Source organism: Poecile atricapillus, chromosome 2 (assembly GCF_030490865.1).
Source record: "Poecile atricapillus isolate bPoeAtr1 chromosome 2, bPoeAtr1.hap1, whole genome shotgun sequence".
NCBI lineage: Eukaryota > Metazoa > Chordata > Aves > Passeriformes > Paridae > Poecile > Poecile atricapillus.
The window spans coordinates 69,441,559-69,463,284 of record NC_081250.1 but is presented as its reverse complement, the minus strand read 5'-3'; the positions used below and the strand labels follow the sequence as shown (position 1 = coordinate 69,463,284).

The 21,726-nt window shown below is 39.1% G+C and overlaps 1 protein-coding gene across 1 annotated transcript in view; it reads left to right on the top strand.

Annotated features, from left to right (window-relative positions):
• Positions 1–2,874: 2,874 nt before the first annotated feature.
• The window catches only part of MYLK4 (myosin light chain kinase family member 4), a 35,845-nt gene continuing 16,993 nt past the window's right edge, over positions 2,875–21,726 (top strand). The window contains 6 exon segments of the mRNA XM_058831111.1: positions 2,875–3,828; positions 15,117–15,198; positions 15,645–16,116; positions 16,934–16,953; positions 19,728–19,837; positions 20,696–20,788. Coding sequence (XP_058687094.1) covers positions 3,184–3,828; positions 15,117–15,198; positions 15,645–16,116; positions 16,934–16,953; positions 19,728–19,837; positions 20,696–20,788 — 1,422 coding nt within the window. The 5' untranslated portion in view covers positions 2,875–3,183.

Below are 21,726 nucleotides of genomic sequence, written 5' to 3'. Positions count from 1 at the left end.
CCTGCAGCTCATACCCTTATTTTCCAACAGACTTTTAAGCATATTTGGTGCTGTGCAAATCCAGTGATCAGTCATCACTAAAATTTGTGAGATGAAAATAAGAATGCTGTTATGTGGGCATATTTTGTGTATTTATATGTACAAATGCTAAGAGATTATCTTAGTTACTAGAAAAACTGCATTCAGCTATTTCTTTATTATAAATGGCTCAAATTATTTACATATACTATTATTGAATTTCATAATGTAGCAGCAATAATTCACAGTACTAAGAAGGAAATATTCAAATACTTAAATTACAGTATTTTTTACAGAACAATTTCCCTTAAGTAATTAATTCTCACTGAACTCCTGAAAAGCATCTGAATATGTAAGGTTATTTCCAGTTTACAGACCAAGAGGCAGCGATCACAGATTCCCAGGTGTGAAGTTACTGGCAAGAGCCTTCTGAGCCTAGAAATCAAGCTGATGTTAGTTTTCTTTAATTTATTTGTATTTTCAAGCCCCTACACAGCAGTTCTCTCTTCCAGTTCACCTTCAGACAGAACTGCTAACATACTGAACTTTTAATGAAGCTTTTTTGTAGTTTGCTTTCTACCCTTTCAGTTGTATGTCATGGTAAAGTAGGACTTTACAGATGATACTTGATAATAGGATCTTACCTCACAGAGCTTAAAACTTTTATTGGTGTTTATAGTACTGGTTTGAGGTATTTCACATAGTATTTCCCTGGGCAACTGTTAGGAGAGATTTAAATGTTTAACATATGTGGCTGTGCACAGTAATATAACATGTGATTTTACCATTGCTATCTGTATGTCCTTTTTTCTTTTAATAATTTCTTGCTTTAACAAAGTGTTTCTTTTGAATAGGATCCTTGTGCCTAACAGTCTTTGCCTATGAAATTCCCTAGGCCAGGAGTCCTAGCTGAACGAGTGGCAAGGTCTAATAAACCTTTAACCTTATTTTTTATGTGCAGGGATGGCAGGGGACAGGAGGAAGCTGACCATGAATTCCTGCAGGGATGTTTCATCCAAGATAAATGCCTTTTCAAACCTGGCCAGTTAACTGACATGCAAATGCCTCTTCTGGAAGTTTGTGTCCAGCAGGGGCCTCTGCAGATATGAAACTGTTAGTTCATGTTTCTAGCAGAGATGAACAGAATAAGAAAATGGGCTTCAAACAAAATTACTTTGCTGGAGATTATGTGATGTTCTTTGTTTTGTTATTGCTTCCTCTTTTTTAACTGCTGTCCTGCATATTATTCTTTTCATGAAACAGAGATCTTTGAATGGTTGCTTGATGGTTTTTTAAAAAATCCTGTTTTCTATTTTAAAAGTATTTAGCCTTCTCAGTGAATATGCTGTACACAGTAACACATATTACCTCTTGGTAATTTCTGTTATTTAAAGAAGAGATTTCAATCCATGTTTTAGGGTCATGCATGAATACAGTTCACTTTCACTTGTAGTAACATGCTGATCCCAGAAGGTGACAAATGTATTTATGAACCTACAGTAACCGGAGAACAAGCTCCTGAATTAGCTTATCCTTATCAACACTGACTGCATGTTGAATCACAAATGATTGTGGGAGCATGCATTTGGAAGCTTTTGAAAGCTTCAGATGTGATTGACTCTAAAAGACATGTTTGGCACCTAAAATTGAAGAGAAGACCATGTAATTGAAAGACCATGAAAAACTCTTTAGTGTGTTACGTATTCAGAATTCACTATGTCCCTTACTTAATTATCCCTCATGCTCCCTGTTTACAGGATAAAGAAACTATGGTTGGCAAAAGAAATAGTTCACAGGGATCACAAAAGAAACTCTTGATCCTTTGAGCAGAACAATAGTCTGGCTGTTTTTCAACCAGCTGGCCAACTTCATGAGTTTATTTCTATAAAAGACGTGTCAGCTTTGCAGACTGATCTATGTGTGGTCAATCTGTGACAGTCATTTGTCCAAGGTAGCTGTTTCTTTGTGTTTCAGAGGTAGTATGATGATCATCAAGATGATCCATACTGATTTACTTCTTGCTCCTGTGGAGTATAGCTGTCTTGAGATGAGAAATTCTGGTTTTATTCTTTCATTTAAATTATCTTTTTATTTTTTAACCAACATGAAATGTGTTCAACAGGTTTTCTTAGGGAAAACCTGTTCCCGGTAATGAAATTTCTTTTTTGTCCTATGTTGTCTTTCTGAAAACAACAAAGGTCTTTTGCAAAAACAAAACTTAATTATACTGTTTGACTTAGGAATATTAATCACTTATCATGAGACATTTACTGTCAGGCAAACAAAGAAAAGAGCTGAGTGTCTATCAAATGTTCTGTTTTGGTATTTGTATGACCAGATCATAGTAAAACATAAGCCTCTTAATTTGTGGCAAATTAGAACAGCCTTGATAAATACAGAACTAAATGAAGATATTAGCTATGGGGCTAATTACTAGTGCATATAGAGCTGGCTATATGGTAGCTGAGACATAGGATAGGATAAAAGGCTCTGATTTTTTTTATTTTTTATTTTTCAAAATATTTGCATTCCAGCATCTCCTTCCTGTTTTATTTTTGTTAATGTATTTGTTTTCTAACTGCTCTATTGACTTCCTGCCTGGCATAACAGGCTTTTCAAGGAATAGAAGTTCTCATCTAAAAAGTTTTCCTTAAAACACAGCAATTTCAAGCAGCCATATTTAAGTTCCATGTAAGGACCCTTATTCTCTTCAGAGCAGGGATCACATTACATACTAGGCTTTTGAAAAGCAACAACACCACTGCCAAAGTCTCTCTACCCTTAATGACTTCTCATGTATCGTGTAGCCTTTTTGCTGTCAAATGCCATTGGAGTGCAAATAGTTTGGTCCTTGCTAGGGCTGATGTCACTGAACCGAGTGCATTTAGGATATGCATCTCTCTATTCACTTCATTTGGAAACAGATAGATATATATATGTGTGTAAAGAAAAGAATGGATGAAAGGCATTTTTCTGTTAAATAATTTGGGTGTCTCTTTTCTCTGTTTTAGTCAAATACATGAGAGTAGTTTATAAATTAGTTGAGCTGGAGTTGCCAAACTTGGCTGTAAATCTGAGCAGCCTGGATGGAAAGCCTTTGCAACTGATATTGTCCTCAAGCAGCTGATCATCAGAGCATTTCCTTCCCATACCCAAACCAGCAAAATGACCACATCCAGCAGGCAGAGCTCTTCTACGCCTATGGTCAACAACTTGGCCAAAATATTCAATCCAAACACCTTGCAAAACCAAGGGCCAGATAATGGAATGGAACCTCCTCAAATTCTGCATGTTGAGAGAAGTGATGTCAGCACATCTGAAAGTTTCAACATCATGGATGTGAAGTTTGCCTCCCTTGAAGAGAAAATTGATAAACTGTTGACTCTGCAAGACAATGTCCTTAAGAAGCTTAACAGTGTTTCCCAAGAAATCTGTTGCATTGAAAAAGACATGGAGATGGTAAAGGCGGAAACATCTGAACCTGGATCAAGGACGGAAAGAAACAAAAAAATGAGAAATAATGAAATGAAGAGACTTTGCCTTAAAATGAAAAAATCTCTTTCTGATATAAACAGGAAAGCAGAGCAGCAGGTTAAAAGGCTAGATGGACTTGAACAAAGTGTTTCTGGACTACAGAAACTTGTAGGACCTCTGGTAGAGAAGGTGAAAACATTAATAATTCATAATTCAAGTGTAAAACATCATGTTAAAAAACGTAAAGTTTGCAAGGCAGGAGCTGGACATCCCTTTAGGATGCATGTTTTCTCGGAGACAACAGCTGGTGATCTGCTCAAGAAGAAAAATGAAAAGGTGAGCCCAGGTTTGTGTTTCATCTTGGCAGGAATCATTGCAAGCTACGGATATGCTCTGCTACATGCTCAGCTTTTTCGTTTTGTTGACATTTAAGAAAGAACAACCAATGTGTTCTAAAAGTGAAAAGTATAAGAACAAGCTGAGCAAGTTTCAGTGGAAAAAATATGGAAAAATCTACTTGTTATACAGACCTTCCTTTTTTTCTAATTATTCCTTTGCAGCTGTAAAACATAACAACAAAGAACATAAAAAAGATTGACAGACTTCAGTAGTCTTGGGTCCTGGCCATGAATTTTACAATAATCCTTTCTGAATTTATAATTACCTGGGGGAATCAAGTTGCAGCAGTTGTGTTATGAGCACCAGAGTCTAGAGATTAATGGAATAGGTAAAAAGCCTCCTTGGGTCAGGGCATGTACATATGTTTGTCCTTTATGTCAAAGAACATCTTAAGTGTGCTGTTCTGATCTGGTATTTCCCTCCATTGGTGAGGGCTGGGGACTTCTAAACTGGGATCTGAGGTAGGGTTACCGTAACTGGAGCTGTGGCTTGTGTAAACTTCCCTGCGTAAAAAAATGCCTCTGTTACCATAATGAGAGTTGCATCATGTTCTTTAAAGTTCAGATTAAAAGACACCAAAAATCTCTTGAAAGACTCTCTTGACTTTAATAAGTTCTTATAAGGTAGTTTGAGTATTCTTTTTTGGTACAGAAAATTAAGGAATTTCTTCTGACAAAGTATGTTGGTATTTAACCCACAGTGAACCAAAAGGGTTCCTTTTCATATTTTGTTCTATTTTGCTTAATTTTTTTTTTTTCTCCCAAAAAGTCTCATGCAGACTTTACTCTTTGGTTCATTTAAAGAATAGCTCTTGAGTTTGTTTTTCTAAAGTTTTTGAGCAGGATAAACATCATGTAAAGGTATTACTGGAAACGACATTCCTTGAAGTAAAGAAGCACTGCACCCAATATTACTCAGAATGGCCTGGTCAGCAAACCATGTGCTTTTCACCTCGGTTACCCTCAGGCAACCCCACTTCTTAGACAGACAAGAAGCATTTGAGCCTTCAAAGGAAAATATAAAAATACAAGTCAGCGCTGAGTAGCAGCAGAAGAGCATCTTGTAAAACTCTGTCAGCTGAACTGACTGATCTGTCACTATGCAAGGATATAAATTGTGCAACCTTGTTTCCAGAGCATCATTAACTGAAGAGAAAAACAGATTCCTTGCCAAAGAAGACTGACAACAAAAATCATCATTAAGGCCCTTCTTGAACATTAGGCTGGACTGGTTTTAAAAAAAATATTTTCAACAGGAGAGAAGGTTTCTTATTTTATAAAATTACTTTGATAAGAAAAGATTATTTATTTTGAGCATCTGAATTTAGGGATTCTTTTACTTTTCAAAACGTCAATGAAAACATCTGTTGTAAAAGCCCCATTGGAGTGAGACCCATAGGTCATCTCTGTTGCCATCACTGCAGTTTGTGGTAGAGACCTACTTATCTCGGTGAAAGTACATATTCATCTAAACTATTTAGAAATGTAAACTGATGTTTAAACTGGCATGTTAACAAACTGGCACCTCCTGCAGACCAGGCTAGGTGCAAGGCTCTCTGCCATAGAAACACAGGGCTGGAGAAAGGAGAGGACCTTGCAGGCTTTGCTAGTGAGTTTGTGGGAACGGAAGGGTGTAGCAGAACAGGAAGAGCTTGTGATCCTGACAGGTCACAGGGGAGCCAGGATGGCAGAGATGCAGGTGCTCTCCCATGGAGAGTTCAGGGCTATAAAATAGCTGGAAGTAGAGGCAAGGGGCCTTGAACGTGATGGAAACAGAGGTAGCCAGCTGACAAAGACCCAATAGAAGAACAAGTGGAGTCTCTGTCTGTTATCAATAGCAGCTACATTTGTAAGTCCCTCACTGATTCATTTTTATTTAGGCAGACTCTTGGCGATGTTGAGTGGACTTGGTAGGAACTTGTCTAGCATGTGGGCTTAGGAAAGGCAGCATGAGCATGTCTGGAATCATGCTGATGATATTATTATGTTGTTTATATTTTGTTTGTTTTATGAGATAGCATACATATGTTAACTTGTCATTACCTCCTCTCTGTGTGTTTGATTTATTAGAAAAGGGTCATCATAAAATTACCAAGCTATCCTGTGAACAACAGCTGGCTTTGGTAAACACTTTAGTCATCTTAGGTTTAAGTAAAAACAGACTTGAAGTCAGCCCTGCATTAGGAGTACCAGAACATGGAATGGTATCCTTCAGCAGAGACTGCTGAGCTTGGCTGTCAGCTTAGTAGGAGACAGTGTGTACTGGCATTTAGGGCAAACAGACGAGAGTCTCTGGGTGAGAGGGAAAGAAGATGTCTGAACAAGTTAGTCAAAATACTGGTCCGTGAGACACTGCAAAGCTGTTTGCTCGTGCCTACATATTTGAATTAGATCTATGTATTTTTCTATATATTTGATATAGTTGTGATTAAAGTTAAAATAAAAGCAAAGGAATAGAAAAATAGGGGATTTCACCCTTGCAGAGTTTTACACCTGAAACACACCACTAATACCTGGTGACATAGCAAATGAACAAATGTACTCAAATGTGCAGGTACCAATCCTTGCTTCTCATAATGGAATCCTTGTTCCCATCTCTAGTGCCACATGATGATAGTCTTGAATTGTGCCGACCCTGTGGAAGTGCAAGCTGCCAGGCAGCAAGAACAACACCTCTTGTATCATAGGTGGACTTCTTGTGGCAACAATAAGCAACCCTTCTATCCTGTTAGACGTGCACAGTCCTATTCTGTTTCTGTATGGCCAGGAACAAGGCGATCCATTCACTGCAGTTAGTTCAGAAGGACAGCTCCCACTTCTATGCACTACTGGAGATGTTTTGGGTGTTCCTGCTTGTCATCCACCCTGCTGCAGCTATGAATAAATGCTCTCTTGGTTCTAATAGCTGAGCTGTCTGCAAAGTAAGACAAGTAAGTTTGTCTGTCCCCAGCCTGGTTCTGCAAAATAATGCAACCATAACTTATAAATTAATTACTAGTAGGTGGTGCCATAGGTGGCCATGAGTACAACTGGATAAGGCAGTGAACAGTGGTGATATACTGCTCACCTGCCTTTCCACCCTTCCTTCTCAAGAGAGGTGCAACTCTTTGCTTTATATAGTACTGGTTTTTAATTTTTTCCTAACTGCCTCTTTTTACAGACCCATATTGTGTAGAGAGCTGTGAAAGAGGCAGAACAGAGAGGGAAGAGGGGGGATAAGAGAGAAAGAAGGGTTATAAGCAGCTGGAGTCTGTAATCACTCTCCTGGCATCAGCAGCACCTGGAAGAGTTTCTTAATCATGGGCTTCACAGACACATTTTGTGCTCTTGCAAAATATAGGGATTGATCTCTTCAGAAGCAAATTTCTGCTTTCCTGCCTTTTACTGCCATCCTGACATACCTCCACTGCCTCATACAGGAGCTTAGTTTATTTCTGGTTTGGGTTGAAGTTGTAATATGGTGAAGCTTGGAGACACTTCATGCTTTGTCAATGCTGCCAAATGTGTCCCAGCTGTATTCCACTGAGTGCAGCATGACCTTATCACCACATGGCTGAGAGGAGTAGTGTGTATTACTTGTCATGTAAGTTATTTTGTCACTATTGCCACTCAGGGAAATCAGCAGTTCTACAGTAAGCATCTTTAAAAGCCTTGAGGTTTTCCTCAAATTCACCTTTTTAAGTAGTCTGTGATAATCCTATTGCAAAATGTTCCTGTCTATAACTCCACTTTCAGTCCTACTTCTTCCACTTATAAAGAAAGAGGGTAATATAATACTTCACTTATTTCCTCCAAATTAAAGAGTTTAGAGATTCTATACTATTAACCTGCAAACACTCATCTGGAGAGTTAGAAAGTCCATTTTGTTGCCATCATAAAGTAGTGTTGAACTTCCTGCAGTTGCCTGCAGGTGTCTGTAACTTTGGTTTCCTGACGTTTCTACAGGCTTTGCTGTAGGAATAACAGCTATTAGTAGTTTGGGGCTGTTTCCCACACTAAAGACATGCCAGCAGTGGGAGCTGTGTTTTCTGCTTGAACCCTCTGTAGCTCCTGTGCAGGTATCACACTGCAATTGCAGGTCACTGCTGCTTTAGTAGGAGCCCATAATGAAACTGCTGTTTGCCACATGTGTTTTAAGATCCATTCAACCTCAGTCTATAACTGTTCTGAGTCCTTCTTGTTGCCTACAAATGCTAACAGGTCCCTTATGTATTATTTGAATTCTCTCCAAAATGGCCACGTTCAGTGTATTTTTCATCTTTCAGGTGGGAAATGTTCCTTTTTAAAAAAAAATATATATATATTTTTTAAACATCTATTTGCAAGAGTTTCTGCTGGGCTTGGTGGTTTCAAAGATAGAGATTTCAGTAGAATCTCAGCAGATGGGTTGTCTGTTGCTTGAACAATACAGCTGGTCAGCACTCAGAGGTGCCATTATGCTTGGGAATGCTCTTTTCCTCAGGACTGATGCCTTTACTTAAATATGTACTTGGTAGAAGAATTTCAGCTTTTGAGTGAGCTGTAGTATATCAGATTTAAAATTCTCTCTTTGACTCTCTACCAGTTATAAAACTGGTATGTTTTCTTAGGACAATGTTTTCATCTTGTTTTGCCCTGTTCTCTCCCTTACTGACAGCTATGGGAGCTGTTTCATGCCTTTTCAACTCATAATGCTGTTGAACTTTGTTTCCATTCACCCTCAGAACTGGCTGTCTGCAGTACAACGTTCCCTCTGTAGGATCCCTTCCTGAACATTTGGGATTTTGCTGTCTCTACAACTCTGAAAATGTGTGAAGTCAAAGTAGACACAGCTAATTTCTAAATAACTACATTGGATGGCTTTTGGGGCATGACATGGAATGCCTTTGTGTTAGAGTGGCCATTGTAGGAATCCCTTACAATTCCTTCGCAAAAACTAGGGAGACCTCATGATGAAGATAAAGTGATAACTGATAAATGCAGGAAAGCAAAGCAAGAGAGCATCAGAGAGCAGTCCTGGAAAAGCAGAAAATTCCTTAGAGGTGAGACAGCGGTAGGAGGGATTTGCTCAGGGAAGTCTTTGTCTGCTGCAGCCATCTGAAATTCAACTTATGTCATCAGATATCCTGACATTTAGGCAGTTCTCTGGTAATGACCCCTCTCAGCCCCTATCAGAAAGTGTAGGTGTACCATGCCTGACTGCTTCCTCTGCTAGGAGGGTGCCATTGCAACTCAATGTGGGGTCTCCACCACACGGAGTTTTAATGACAAGGATGACTACTCTGAAACACAGCTAATTTGGTGCCATCCTGGCAGCATCCTGGGTTTTGCATACACGTGCAGCAGTGAGGAGGAGCAGAGATGGGTGTCTGGGCAGCAGCCCCAACAGAGCCTGGAATGACCCCACCACATTCCAATTGCTGGGCTCTGCATGGTGAAGTGCCACAGAACCGTGGTCTGTCTATAAAGGGAAGATTAAAAAAAACCCAAGGAGGTCTTTCCCCTCAACCCAAACTCCCTTCTTGTTAAATTAATTTTTAGGAAACCTTCATTTCTTGAGTCCAATTCAAAGTGAGTCATCAAAGCTGTAGGAGATGATTTCTTAAGTTTCTTAAGTTTATAACCCTTTGGATGGGAATCTCCCAACTGTGAAAAGCTTAGGAAGGGCAGTTCATGAAGTCTGAAGATATTTGCCATCCACACCATTGCCTGCTTAGCTCAACTGAGATAGTTGAGAAATACTTCCTTTACAGTGAGGCTACTTAACTGATACTGTAATAATAAAAAATTGCCTGAGTAGTTTGAGAAGTGGGTGGTTTATCCCCACAGATAAAAAGATCTGCCAGTGATTTGGCTTTCAAGATGGATTTTTTTTTCTCCTTTCTCACACTGTCAATAGTGGAACCCACTTAGGAGGGTGTTCCATTTAAAAATGGTAAAATATACTACTATATTTAAAAATGGAAAAAAATACTACTAATAATAACAATATAGTAATGGTAAAAATGTAAAGAGTAGCACATGGAAAACTTTTGGGGTTATGGCACAGGTACATATGAGACACATGTGCACCCTGTCAGTCATCATACATGTAAGTACATTGGGCAGTGTAGAGAAGGGAGAGATGTGAGGTTTTCCAATGTGTTGGTAAGAAAAGCAGACAAATTCTTTAGTGCTTTTGCTTGCCTTGATTTGTTCAGATGGAAAGCTCAAAAACAACAGTGGCTGGTTGATTTGATTTCCTAGATGCAATGAAAGGACAGGTGTCAAAGCCAGGTAATGCTGAGTGCTCTGGTTCTAGTGTGTCTTGGTAGACACAGATTTGTTGGTGATTACTACAGGCCTCCATGTATTCCAGAGATATTAAAAGTAAACTAGTCAGTTGGAGTTAAAAGCCTACCTCCAAAGCCCTTCTTAGGCCTGATAATGACTGTTATGTGGCAGTGACTAGACCTCAAGACAAAAGTAAAGATGTTTATAATCAACCTGTCACTGTTTGTGCAACCTGTTGCACCTTCACTGTGGCCATGGGCTTTGTCAGGAGCCTAGTTGCATGAAAGCCTATTCTCTTCACTTTAAGATTCCCTATTTTGAGAAGAATGGCCTGGCAGATGGAAGCATCCATTTGAAACAGGACAGCCACAGCTTCTCCAGTGCAGTGGCTGGGAAGTCAGCAAACTTTAGCGGGGAATGGACAATGCTTTGTCATCACTGATTTTCAACTTCAGCCCTAGGATGATATTGTTCTGAGGGATTTTTTTCATGCAGAAGTTGTTTACCTTATTACCTATGTATTTTCAAAGCAGCAGGTCACACAGAACTTCTCTTGTATTTTGTACTGGGGGAATCACGATTTTCATGGTTCAGAGCGATTTTTTGTGTGTAATTAGAAGATGTTTGTGGATTGAGTTTGGATTTTACAGAAGAATGATTTCTTTATCTAGTTCAAGGAGCTCTATAAAAATCATGTAAGAGTCAAAATCTTTGCCTGAAGGTGCCAGCAGTTGTTATAGTGTACCAAAAAAATAATGACATGGAAGCAAATGCTCCATCTGCCAATAAAAGTAGAATTCCCATGTGTCTTTTAGCATTTATAAGTTTGTATCAAAAATACTCTCACTGAATATTTTACACTGCTAAGGGGAGAAAGGTATACATGTTGAAGAGGAACAGTAAAGGGCAGGTGGGGATGTGGTGTGTTCTGGGGCTGCAGGATCATGTCCAGGGAGACTACAGTTACCAGTGACCGACTTGGGGCTCACTGAGACAGGCTTCTGCTCAGGAAACCATTTATTCAACACAGGAACAAAAACCCATCTTAGATCCAGAGACAGAGAACCCCAAAGGAAGCAGGGTGGTGGGTTTTATGAGACAGAACCAGGGTGGAGTTTAAGGTTGGGGTCTAATAGGAACATAGCAAGGGAGAAACCACAGGGGTGCAAACCGAATCAGAACACCCTGGGCTGCCACCCCACAAGGGTCCAGGGTGGGGCAACTCTTTCTGGGCTCACAGGGCAGAGGATGGAATCCACTCTTCCCAGGCTTTACAGCCATGCCTCTCACTTGAACAATGCTTATCTGGAACTAAATCTTTGTTTCCCTGGGTGGGGGACACCTCACAGGGACGGATTCCAGCTTTGATGGATGGCACAGGAGACATCACCACACATATGATTGTCCCAGGGTCTCTGTGTTGTGTTCTGCACTCTCCTGGGAACTGGTGAGGAGATCCTGGGAGCACCCTTAGTGGCAAAACCATGGCTGAGTTCTGGCTGTTAGGGAAATGCATTAATTGCAAATCTCAAGTAACTTAATTATTTTGGTAAATGAGTGGTGATCAGATCTTACACAAAACCAGATTATCTTGCCATAATACACCTCTGCAAACTATCAAGAATATGAGAAAGTTACACAGAGTTAAAATGTGGTTTAGGCACATGCAAAAGTTTGTGTCTCTGTATTGGCAGATGGAAGCTGAGGATAATGTCTTGGTATCAAATGAAATGTGGTGATAAAGGACCTCTAACTGAATGGTTGGGGCTTCTTCATGAGGCCACTCATTACAAAAATTTTGCAGTAGGAAAAAAAGAATCAAAGAGTTTTATTAGGTGAATAAAAAAACCTTAAAGTTAGCTAAAAAAACATTCCAAGGGTAGGACTGCTGCAGTATAAAGAAGGAATTTAACTATGTAGAGCTCATTAAAAAGGAGTCAGATGTCTATAAAAGACATTAATTTCTTGCTGCATTTGAAATTTCAATTAGACTATATTATATTTATATATATTACTGCTTTTTCCTTGATTTCTACAAGTTTCTAAAGTCAATTTAAATAATTTCCAAATGTTTTTCTTTTTTTTTGGTCTATACTGAAGTTTCAGCCTCTGGACTATCTCACATTATTCTCTATCATCACCTGGGCATTTATTCTGTCTTTTTTACTTAGGGTCTGGCAACACTCTATGAAAGAATATGTTTAAGTTTAGAAAATGTATTTTTGAATACATGCACAATACAAAATTGTGTAGATACAGACACCTTTTTGCTGTGATATACTTTACAGGGTCACAACACAAACTTTCATATTTAACCTTTTGTGAAATGAAAATGTAAAATTCATTGGAAGCTTTTGGCTTGTATAACTAGGAAAAATGCTCTAGTGTCATTTACCTAATTTTACATATTCAAGTCATTAAAGAATGAGGAAAAATGTTTTCTACTAAGAAATATTGATTATTTTAATTTTAGAAAATACAGACTGGAAAAAGTCATGTTACCTAAGCTCGGGAAGAATAATACATAAATAAAGAAAATATTATTAGAAATTAAGTTAAAAAGCCCCTTAAGAAAGCTCTAACAGATTGAGGGAAGAGTAGTGATAAGAAGAGTAATTAGGTGGGATAGATGTCTTTAACAAACCACCACACCTTTCAGATGAGATTTTCAGAGTGTGATGGCTTTTGGGAATTGCGGGCTCTCGGAGCAGCTGCTCAGCTGCCTGGGGCTGGACGTCATCACATGTCCCTGAGAAACTACAAGGAGGTCTTTGTACCGCCTGTGACTGGGATGGGGAGGATACATTGACTTCTGTCAGCTCCAGAAAACCTGGTAAGCCCCCACCCTTTAGAGGGAAGAAATAAAGGGCAAAAGATCATGTTTTTATTGCCAGTCAAGGTTTGACAAGTTGAAGTCACATGTTGATACAAACAGCAAAATATGGAGAAAACTGGGTTGCTCATGTATAGACTACCCATGTGTTTACAAGTATTTCAATATCTAGTCCTTGTACTTGTATTTCTCACTCAAGTGCACTCTTGCCCCTATATTTATTTCAAATCGATTCTGAAGAATATCAGTAAATATTTCATTTTTATGATTTTTTTCTTTAATTTAAATTAGTACGAGCTCCTCATCTGCTGGTGGAATGTCAGCCATCAGAAATGGTGCTTGAATAAACATGACAGTAATTTATGTAATGCCCTGGCAGCCTCAGGTATTCAGCACTGTCCAGTGTTCCTTCCACTAGACGGATTTCAAAAACTGGCTTCTGTATTTCACACCTGCAAACTACAGCAATATTTAGTTGGAAGTGCCATGTGTCTGTAATTAATTCTGAATGCAGAAGTGAAATCTGGCCTCATGCATCAAAGAGCTTGGAGGCCATTTCTCTGATTATTTGCTCAGCTGACTGTGTTTGATCAGAGCTGATGTCCTCAGTGGTACAGAAAGGCTGACATACTTACAGGAACACGAGTGCATTACTAATTGCCAACACAGTGCAGAATAAATAAGTCTGCAGCTTTTCCTTATTTTATTTTATTTATTTTATTATTTTTTTTAGTGCTTTTTGGAGCATTGGTTGATTCCCTGTGTTCCATCTGGCAACATTACATTATATTTAAGCTCTATGGGAACAAGGCTCTGATTTATATTTCAAAGGTATTTACCTTGTTGTATTGTGACCTTTTTCATTTTGTAGCCTGCAACTTCCTGGGACAAACTGCATCCAAACTAATTGTCAGTCTCAGGTCTTATGCTCATATTACAGTTTCCTTGTCCCTTGTGGATCAAGATTTTCTGAACAAGTCCTGTTGAAATCCCTCTATGCAGTTACATCCAGTTTGTTTCAACTCTTTTGGCTTCTCATGGAATTTCCTTTCCCTTGAACTCTGTTTATAGTGGATATCCATTGCTTTGATTTAATGCCTATTTTCTATTTAGCCTGATGAAATTAAAATAAAAAAAATAAAGCATAAAAAAATGTGGAGGGCTTACCAGAACAAATGTTTAGTATTAGGACTGGTTGGTACCCAGAGTTGTGGGACTGATCACATGGTTAAGACACTCAGAATTACGTGCCTGAACCTGTATATTTTGTTGGGATGTGTACAATACTGCTTTACTGGTAGCCCTACATTTTTCACACCATGTGGATCTAATAACAGTAATGACAGTGTCAGTTTCATAGCATCGTGAGAAGAAGAAGGTGAAAAAAGGTGCACCAAGCAACAGCAGATACCATGTTGTGCTGTGGTCACCTACTGACAAGTCTAGGAGTGGCCAGGAAAGAACACACCCAGCGCACAGCATAGAAACAGCAGTTAATATCCATAAAGGTAACAGTAATTACAGAGGTTTTATAAGGATCTGGATTGGTATGATGAACCTCTAGATGTCACTGCAACATTGTAAAATGTAGGTAAAAGAAGGGTATGAAGCTGAAGTTAGGGCTTGTACACTCCAGTTCCTGGTTACTGTCGCAGTCAGCCCTTAATAAATCATTGAATCATTAAAGAAGTCACTACCAAATGTTAATTAAACAGCAAGGAACTTTTTGGTAAGTGTCAGTAAGAGTGTTACTGAACATTTTACTGGAATATTAAATATTCTGAGATTTGGTTTAACCTAGTTTTTAACAGCAAAAGCTAGGGCAAGGAAGTAGCTGATTCTTGGATGCCTCTGGTTTAGTCTCTGAGGTTCAGTCCTAATCTTTTCTAGGTTGTTTTTATGCCAACACTGATGCTGATTACAGCCAAGATAATTTCTCTTGCTTTGCACTGGTATCATTTCAATTGGCTTGTTGTGATTAAAATAAGGACCACTATTTATAGGAAATGTGTGAGTTAGAACACAGAGTATTTGCATTTGACAAAAAAACAACAAAACAAAAAAATTAAAAAAAAAATCAGGCTGTGATTCCATGAGGACTAATACAACATGTACATTCTATAAATTGACTAATGTGTCAGTTTCTTTCTCCACAGATCATCAAAGAAAAGTCACATTTCAATGAAACAGAAACAAAAGAAAAGAAGCCACCAGATTCGACAGGTTAGACTATTTTTTTCTCTGATCAACTTCTAGTTCCTAAGAAATAAGACAGAAATAGCCATGAATTTCCCAAGCAATTCCAGTGAAGTTGTTTGGGCTACATGTGTGTTCATCAGCATTAGTGAGCACAGGGTATCCAGCTGCTCAATAAGGTGTTTTGCATGAGGAGTTTATTAACCTTGACTTGGCTGACAATAACTTCAAGTAAGAAAAACATTTTCTAGTGCCGTGTCTTGAAGAAAGCACATCTGACCCGTGAAATCACAGTTTTAAATAAGCAGTCTGCTCTTGCTTAGGAGACACTTGTACTGACCTTAAAAGTGGGAGAGGAAAGCAAATACCTAGTTGAAAATTCAACAGAAGTTACACTAAGTGTGCAGCCCCACTTTAAAACTGTTACTGACTACAAGAAAACCACTGACAGATTACTTTGAAATCTCTTATAGATGGGGACATCCAGCAGAGTCAGTCCTGCTCTCAGGAAGAAGAAGTTGATAAACTCAACAAGGAAAATGCCAAGAGGGAAAGTTCTGCTCTGCTTGAAGTGGATCCTCCCAAGTTTCATACTGAAGAGTCAGAGGAGAAAAAAGAAAGTTTGTCTTTAGAAAGTCATTATGAATATAGGAGAAACTCTTTTCAGGAATCCTTCACTCCACAAAAGCAGCAGGAAGAAGAAGCTGTTGATGATGCTTGTCAAAAACTAACTGTGCAGGAGATAGAGAGTGAGTCCCCAGAAGATGAGGAGAAGAAGGAACATCAGGTGCCTGAAGATGCACTTGAGAAACAACAAGAGGAGAAAGAGAATGAAGGGGAAGAAAATGCTGATAAGAGTGAAAAAGGTGCTGAGGAACCACCAGCTCCTTCCCAAAAGGAAGATGAGGCAGAACAAAGTGATGATGACGAGGTACCAGAGGGAAGGTAAGGTCTGAAACTCAAACTACACATTCTGAAGAAACCCTTGCTTCAGAAAAATGTGTACTTCGAGCTTCAAGTCAAAGTGGCTGATTGATCTAAGTATTAGTGAAAATTTAGCTCAATACAAAAGTTCATGTCTCTGATCTAAGTGAAATTATACTCTTAAATAAGACAGGCAAACAATCCACCACACATGGTATTAGCAGTGTGCTATGGTTGTTTGCTTGGGAAATATGTTAAGAACATGGAAATTATGTTATGCTGTTCTTTATCTCTGAGAATTCTCCCATAGTTATGTTTATATACTGAAATGTCACATAACATCAGCAAAATAGATTAAGCCATCTGCCAACTGGTAATTAACTTACTGCAAATGTAGTAACTTAAAGGACAACATAAAAATGTGAACATTTGCCCAGGCACTTGACCTAATAAATTTGTTTACTGCAATTCTTTCTTTGTTGGATTTAATATATTGCCTTTCAGGGATAAACAGGTTTAAGCTCTCAGGAACCTGTATGAACAAAGGAGAATTCCAATGTTCTCCCCTTGATTTAAAGGCAAGATTGATAGCCTAATGTCAAGTTTAGAAGAACTCAGATGAGGTTTTCAATAACTGAAAAACATTTTGCTGTCATGATTAATTTAAGCCATTTTTATTTCTCAATGTGAATATTAAACCAGTTAATTTTACACCATGAAACAAAATAGCTTATTGTTATTTTAATGCAATATCCGTGTAAGCATTTTTTCACCTATGTTTCTAAGGTTGCTCTGCTTTAAGTGTACTCTGCACTAATACCATGTTTTGTCCTTGCAGGTGTAAAAGCTGCGAAAAAGGTACAGGAAATTCTAGTTCAATCCCTGGGCAGACCTGCCAGTTTGAGCATAGTGGTAGCAGTGAGCATTGAGTGCATGATGAAGGTCTAGTCAAAGACGACAACAAAAAGAGCAGAGTAGTTGCAGAATACGCTGATGGCATATGTACAACTATAAAAAGTTCTTAAAGGAAGTATCCTAAAGGCAAAGCATTTGATTCCCCTGGTATTACAGTGATGAACAGAGACAGAGATCTGTGGAAGAGAATGATTTCATTATTCTGATTAGTAGGGGGAAAAAGTGTGCATGATAACTCTGATGTGAAACAGTTTTTTCATGGGCTGCATCTTAAGCTGATGAGGAGTAACATGATTCTGCTTGCTTTCATATTAGAAGCTTTTCTCTGTCAGAAATAATTCAAAATTAATTTGCTTCTGCCACAACTACTCCACTAACACTATCCTCTCTCCCTCTTCGTTTAACAAAAGAGCTAAAATCCCTAAGTATAGAGTGGAGTGAGAAATTATATCAGGTGTGGTAAAGTTGGTCAGCCTGTGGAAGTGTTGAGAATGTGTGTTAACAGGGAATCTGCAATGCTGTGGACATAGCCTGAAAAACCAGCTTGCTGATATTCATACCATTGTAATCTGAAGTGAGAACAAGTGCAGGCTACAAAGTAAAGAAATACAGACTTTTGTGTGGAAGCCTGAGTGGTGCTGTTGAGCAGTCAGATAAATGGTGCTCAGGCACCGAACTCTGAAGCAGTGCTCACCATGGTGAGGCAGAGATTTCTAATATTAGACTTCCATCTTGAGAATTTCAGTGCCTATTCCTGTATATGAAATTATGCCATGTGAAGAGGTGGCCTGAAAGACTTGGAAATGTATCCATGTGCTTGTGCATGTGCATACACAGGACTCAAGATTAATTCATCTGCTTTGGGAAATGGGGGGAAGAGTGTAGGAGGGAAACATTTATTACAGGTTTGTGCTAGATTTTTTGTAGCAGAAAACAGGAGATAGCACACTAAAACTTTAAAATCCATAAACTGTTGTGAGCTCTTGGAGATTGTTATGGATGATGTTAAGGTTATAGTGTCTCTGTTGGAGCATCTTTGATCTGTAATAGGAAATTGTTGAATAGGGAGAAATCCCCTCTGGTTTACACCAAAAGAATAGAGGGTCTGTCATGGGGAACATCTTGAAGGCAAAAACTTAAACATTAGTTTTGAAAAGCAGTCTGGCATTTTTAAAGGAATATTTACTTGCACAAAGTTTGGTAATGTTTTCAGCTGAGCTTTCAGAAAGACCTTTTCTTCTGTTACTTACATGCTGGTGCTGATGGAGTTTGTGTTGTTAGAGTCAAATTTTGCCTTAGGTTAGAGATTTTCTTGGCATTTTGTGGGTCTCAGTAACGTGCAAAGACCCATACTTACAGTCATGCAATTCAAACTCTGCTGAATCCCAAGTAGGTGGCAAACTTCCAGAAGCCCCAGCTTTTCACAATTCCTTGACCATGAACTAACTTCCTGACCATGTAAGTTATTAGCACTGTCAAAAAAAAAAAAAAATCTAGGTACACAGCTGGTGTCCTGGAAAAATGGACATTGACTGTGAATAAGGACAATCTACTGCCACATTAATGACCAAAGTGTTCCTGCCAGCTACATGCTGTCATGGGGTTTCTTGTTTGTGTTTTTGATCATTTTCACTGAAGTAATGAATGGTTTTAAAATTGCTCAACAAACCTCACACAAAAAGGAGCTGGCATTCCAAACCAGAAAGCTCATATTGAAACACTGGGGCTGTAGCCCTCCCAAATGGTTGAAGAAGTATGTGTCACCTTGGTCAGCCAAAGGTCACTCTTGGGAGTATCAATCAAATGAAAAACAACGTGGGTATGAAATTGAAGTCCCAACAGCCTGCAAAAATTCCAAATTAGGCATGGAGGGCTGGTCTCCAGCAGGGATTTTGACATCACTATGGCAGAAAGGTCCAGTATGTGTAGATCCAGAAAGTAACACCCAGTAAGACCTGTCAAAACTCCATAGCTAATGTAATGCAATGTTGGGAACCATTCCTTCTCTGTGCCCCTCTTTACCTTTTACCTGCCATCTTTTTTTAAGGACAGAAATTCTTCAGAGCAGCACATGACTGTTACCATGTGTCCTGAGCCATGCTGGAAACCCCAAGTGCTGTCTGCCAGGGTGAAATTCCCTCATGTGCACAAGCTCTAAATGTGATCTATAAAGGTGATGACCACACTGTGGACAAGGACACGTCAATCAGTTGAGAAGGGGATTCTTCACTCTCAACAACAAAAGCTGAGAAATTGCCTCTCTTAGCTGGGCCTGCAGGAGAGTTGTTTCTCTTCCTACCCCACTGAGGAGTTACAGTACATACTCACCTATTAACAGTCCCTGAGGAGGAAAAAATATTTTTAAAAATCAGAGATCAGGCTGAATTGCAGAGGCCCCTTGTGAGTATGAAGCTACATTGGCATAGTCTAGTGTTCTTCACTTTGCCTCTGCCAACTGTTGTATGAAAAATGATAACTTAAAAAAGGAGTCCTTGTCTTGGGAGAGTAGGTCTCCAAAAACAACCTCTTTTTCTGGGCCAGAGCTTCTGAAATACAACTCTTTTTCAATAACAGAGAAAGACCTATCTATAAAGGATATAGTAAGTGTGTTCAGTTCTTAAATGAACTTATGTGGGGAAAAGAGGAACTAAAATATGGGATAGACAAGCACTGCATATGACCACTGATATGTTCTCTGTCTGTTTTGTCTTTTTTAGATGATATTCCTACTCCACCAGCACCATTTGATCACCGGATTGTCTCAGCCAAAAGGGTGGGGATCAGCAATTATTACAATGTCAATGAGGATGAAATTCTGGGAGGGTAAGTAAGGTGAACTAAATCAACTTGGAAAACAAGGCACAGATTTACAGCTAAGCACCCTGGGAGGTGAATGTGAGGCAACATGCCCCACTAGAGCCGAAGCCATGAAAGTCAAACCTCCTACAGTGCTTTATAAAAGGATGAAAAGGGGAGGCTGGTTTTACAAAGTGAGTGAATTTTGGCTTACTATTTGGCACCAGCAGATTTGGCCCGTGTTTGGCATTGTTCTAGGCCAGCCAGATGCCCCTAGGCTTTATGACAGGGCTCCTAGGACACTGAAATACTTTACCTCAAATTACAGCCAGTGGTATATAGACACATATTGTAGTCTTCTTCCTCTCCATGAATCTCACTGCTGAAAACACGTGCATGTTTTCAGATAGATTGGTGGGCTGATCTGACTGGCCGTGCAGTTACTTATCTCTCATGCTGACATTATTTAGGGGAGTGGGATATTGTAACTTTCATGGCAGCAGCATACTCTTGGGTAAAGCTTTGTTTCATCAAGAAATCACAACCTTCCCATGTAGGAGAACAATGTGATGGAGAGGGGCAGATGGTGCACAGAACTGAGTCATTATCCTTACAGAATATCCTTGACCTTCCTGGGATTAGTTATTGCAGGTTATGAGGTGAGTATAGTGAATCATACAAATGGAGTAGTACCAGATAGAACAGTGTGTGATGTTAGTGTGCCTAAATGAGAAGTAGCAAGTACAAGTTATACCATGAAATAGCAACAACAGAGTAACTGAAATGAAAGCCAGTAGGGAAAGGATAATTTATGCTTCTTTATAGCATAGTTCACACTCAGAGTTGACACCTGTACCAGTGGATGATGTTTGTTTCTCCTTTTCTCTAGAGGGCGATTTGGCAAGTGCACAAATGTGAAGAGAAAGCAACAGGTCTCAAGTTGGCAGCCAAAATTATAAAAGCACAAGGTCCAAAACAGAAGGTTAGTAGAAAATTGTATTAGTCTTTTGTTCCCCAATGGATCACACACTGTTCTTTAGTTACAGTTCAGCTACACGAAAGGCCAGAAGTGTCTCACAAATGATCACACTCATAGGACCTGCTGGAATACCATTAATTCCAGTTCTATTTCCCTTCTCCTCCAAAACTTCTAGTAGCTCATCAAAGTACTATTTTTTGGGTGTTTTCTGCTGCTTTTAAATCTTACATTATTATTTTTTTTCTTTCTGTTGCTAATTCTATTAATGTTTTCTTTAATGGTAAAAATATTTGTCATGTCTGTGACAAAAAAACCCATTTGTCAGGCCTGTGTTCCATCCCAAGCACACTGTAGCCTTTGCTGCAATGACTTGATGTCAGTGGGGAGGATGCTGATAACAGACATGATCTGGGTACCTGACATCAACACAAATACAGATGAGAGGAATTAGTCTGGGGTGTTTTACAAACCTCTTGGCCATCTGGGACTGGCTTTCACAGGAAAGACATACACAACACCCTTTGTGTGACATCGGTGTCGTTAAGGGCATTCAGGAGTGGGATTTGTCTCAGGTAAATGGGGTTGCTAAGATATAGCTGTGGGTAAGCTGATCTCCAAAAATCCCTTTATGGTGAATAGAAAGAAACTGGCATCATCAGATAATGATTCAACATGTCTAAAATAGTTGGGTTGAATGGAGGTCTCTCTCCTCTGACTGCAAAGTTAGGTTTTGAGGATGGTCCTGGACTCCTCTCAGCTTGATTTTGTACACCTACAGCTGTTAGAACAAAATCCTCCTCTGCTTCTCTTTTTCCTTTACATCCCTGGGAGCCTGCCACTTGTCCATGTGGGCTCTCCTCTTCCTTTTCCAGTAAATATCTTATTACTGAAACACCCCACTCAAGCTCTGAGTTCAGTCTGTTAGTTCCTATGGCTTTGAA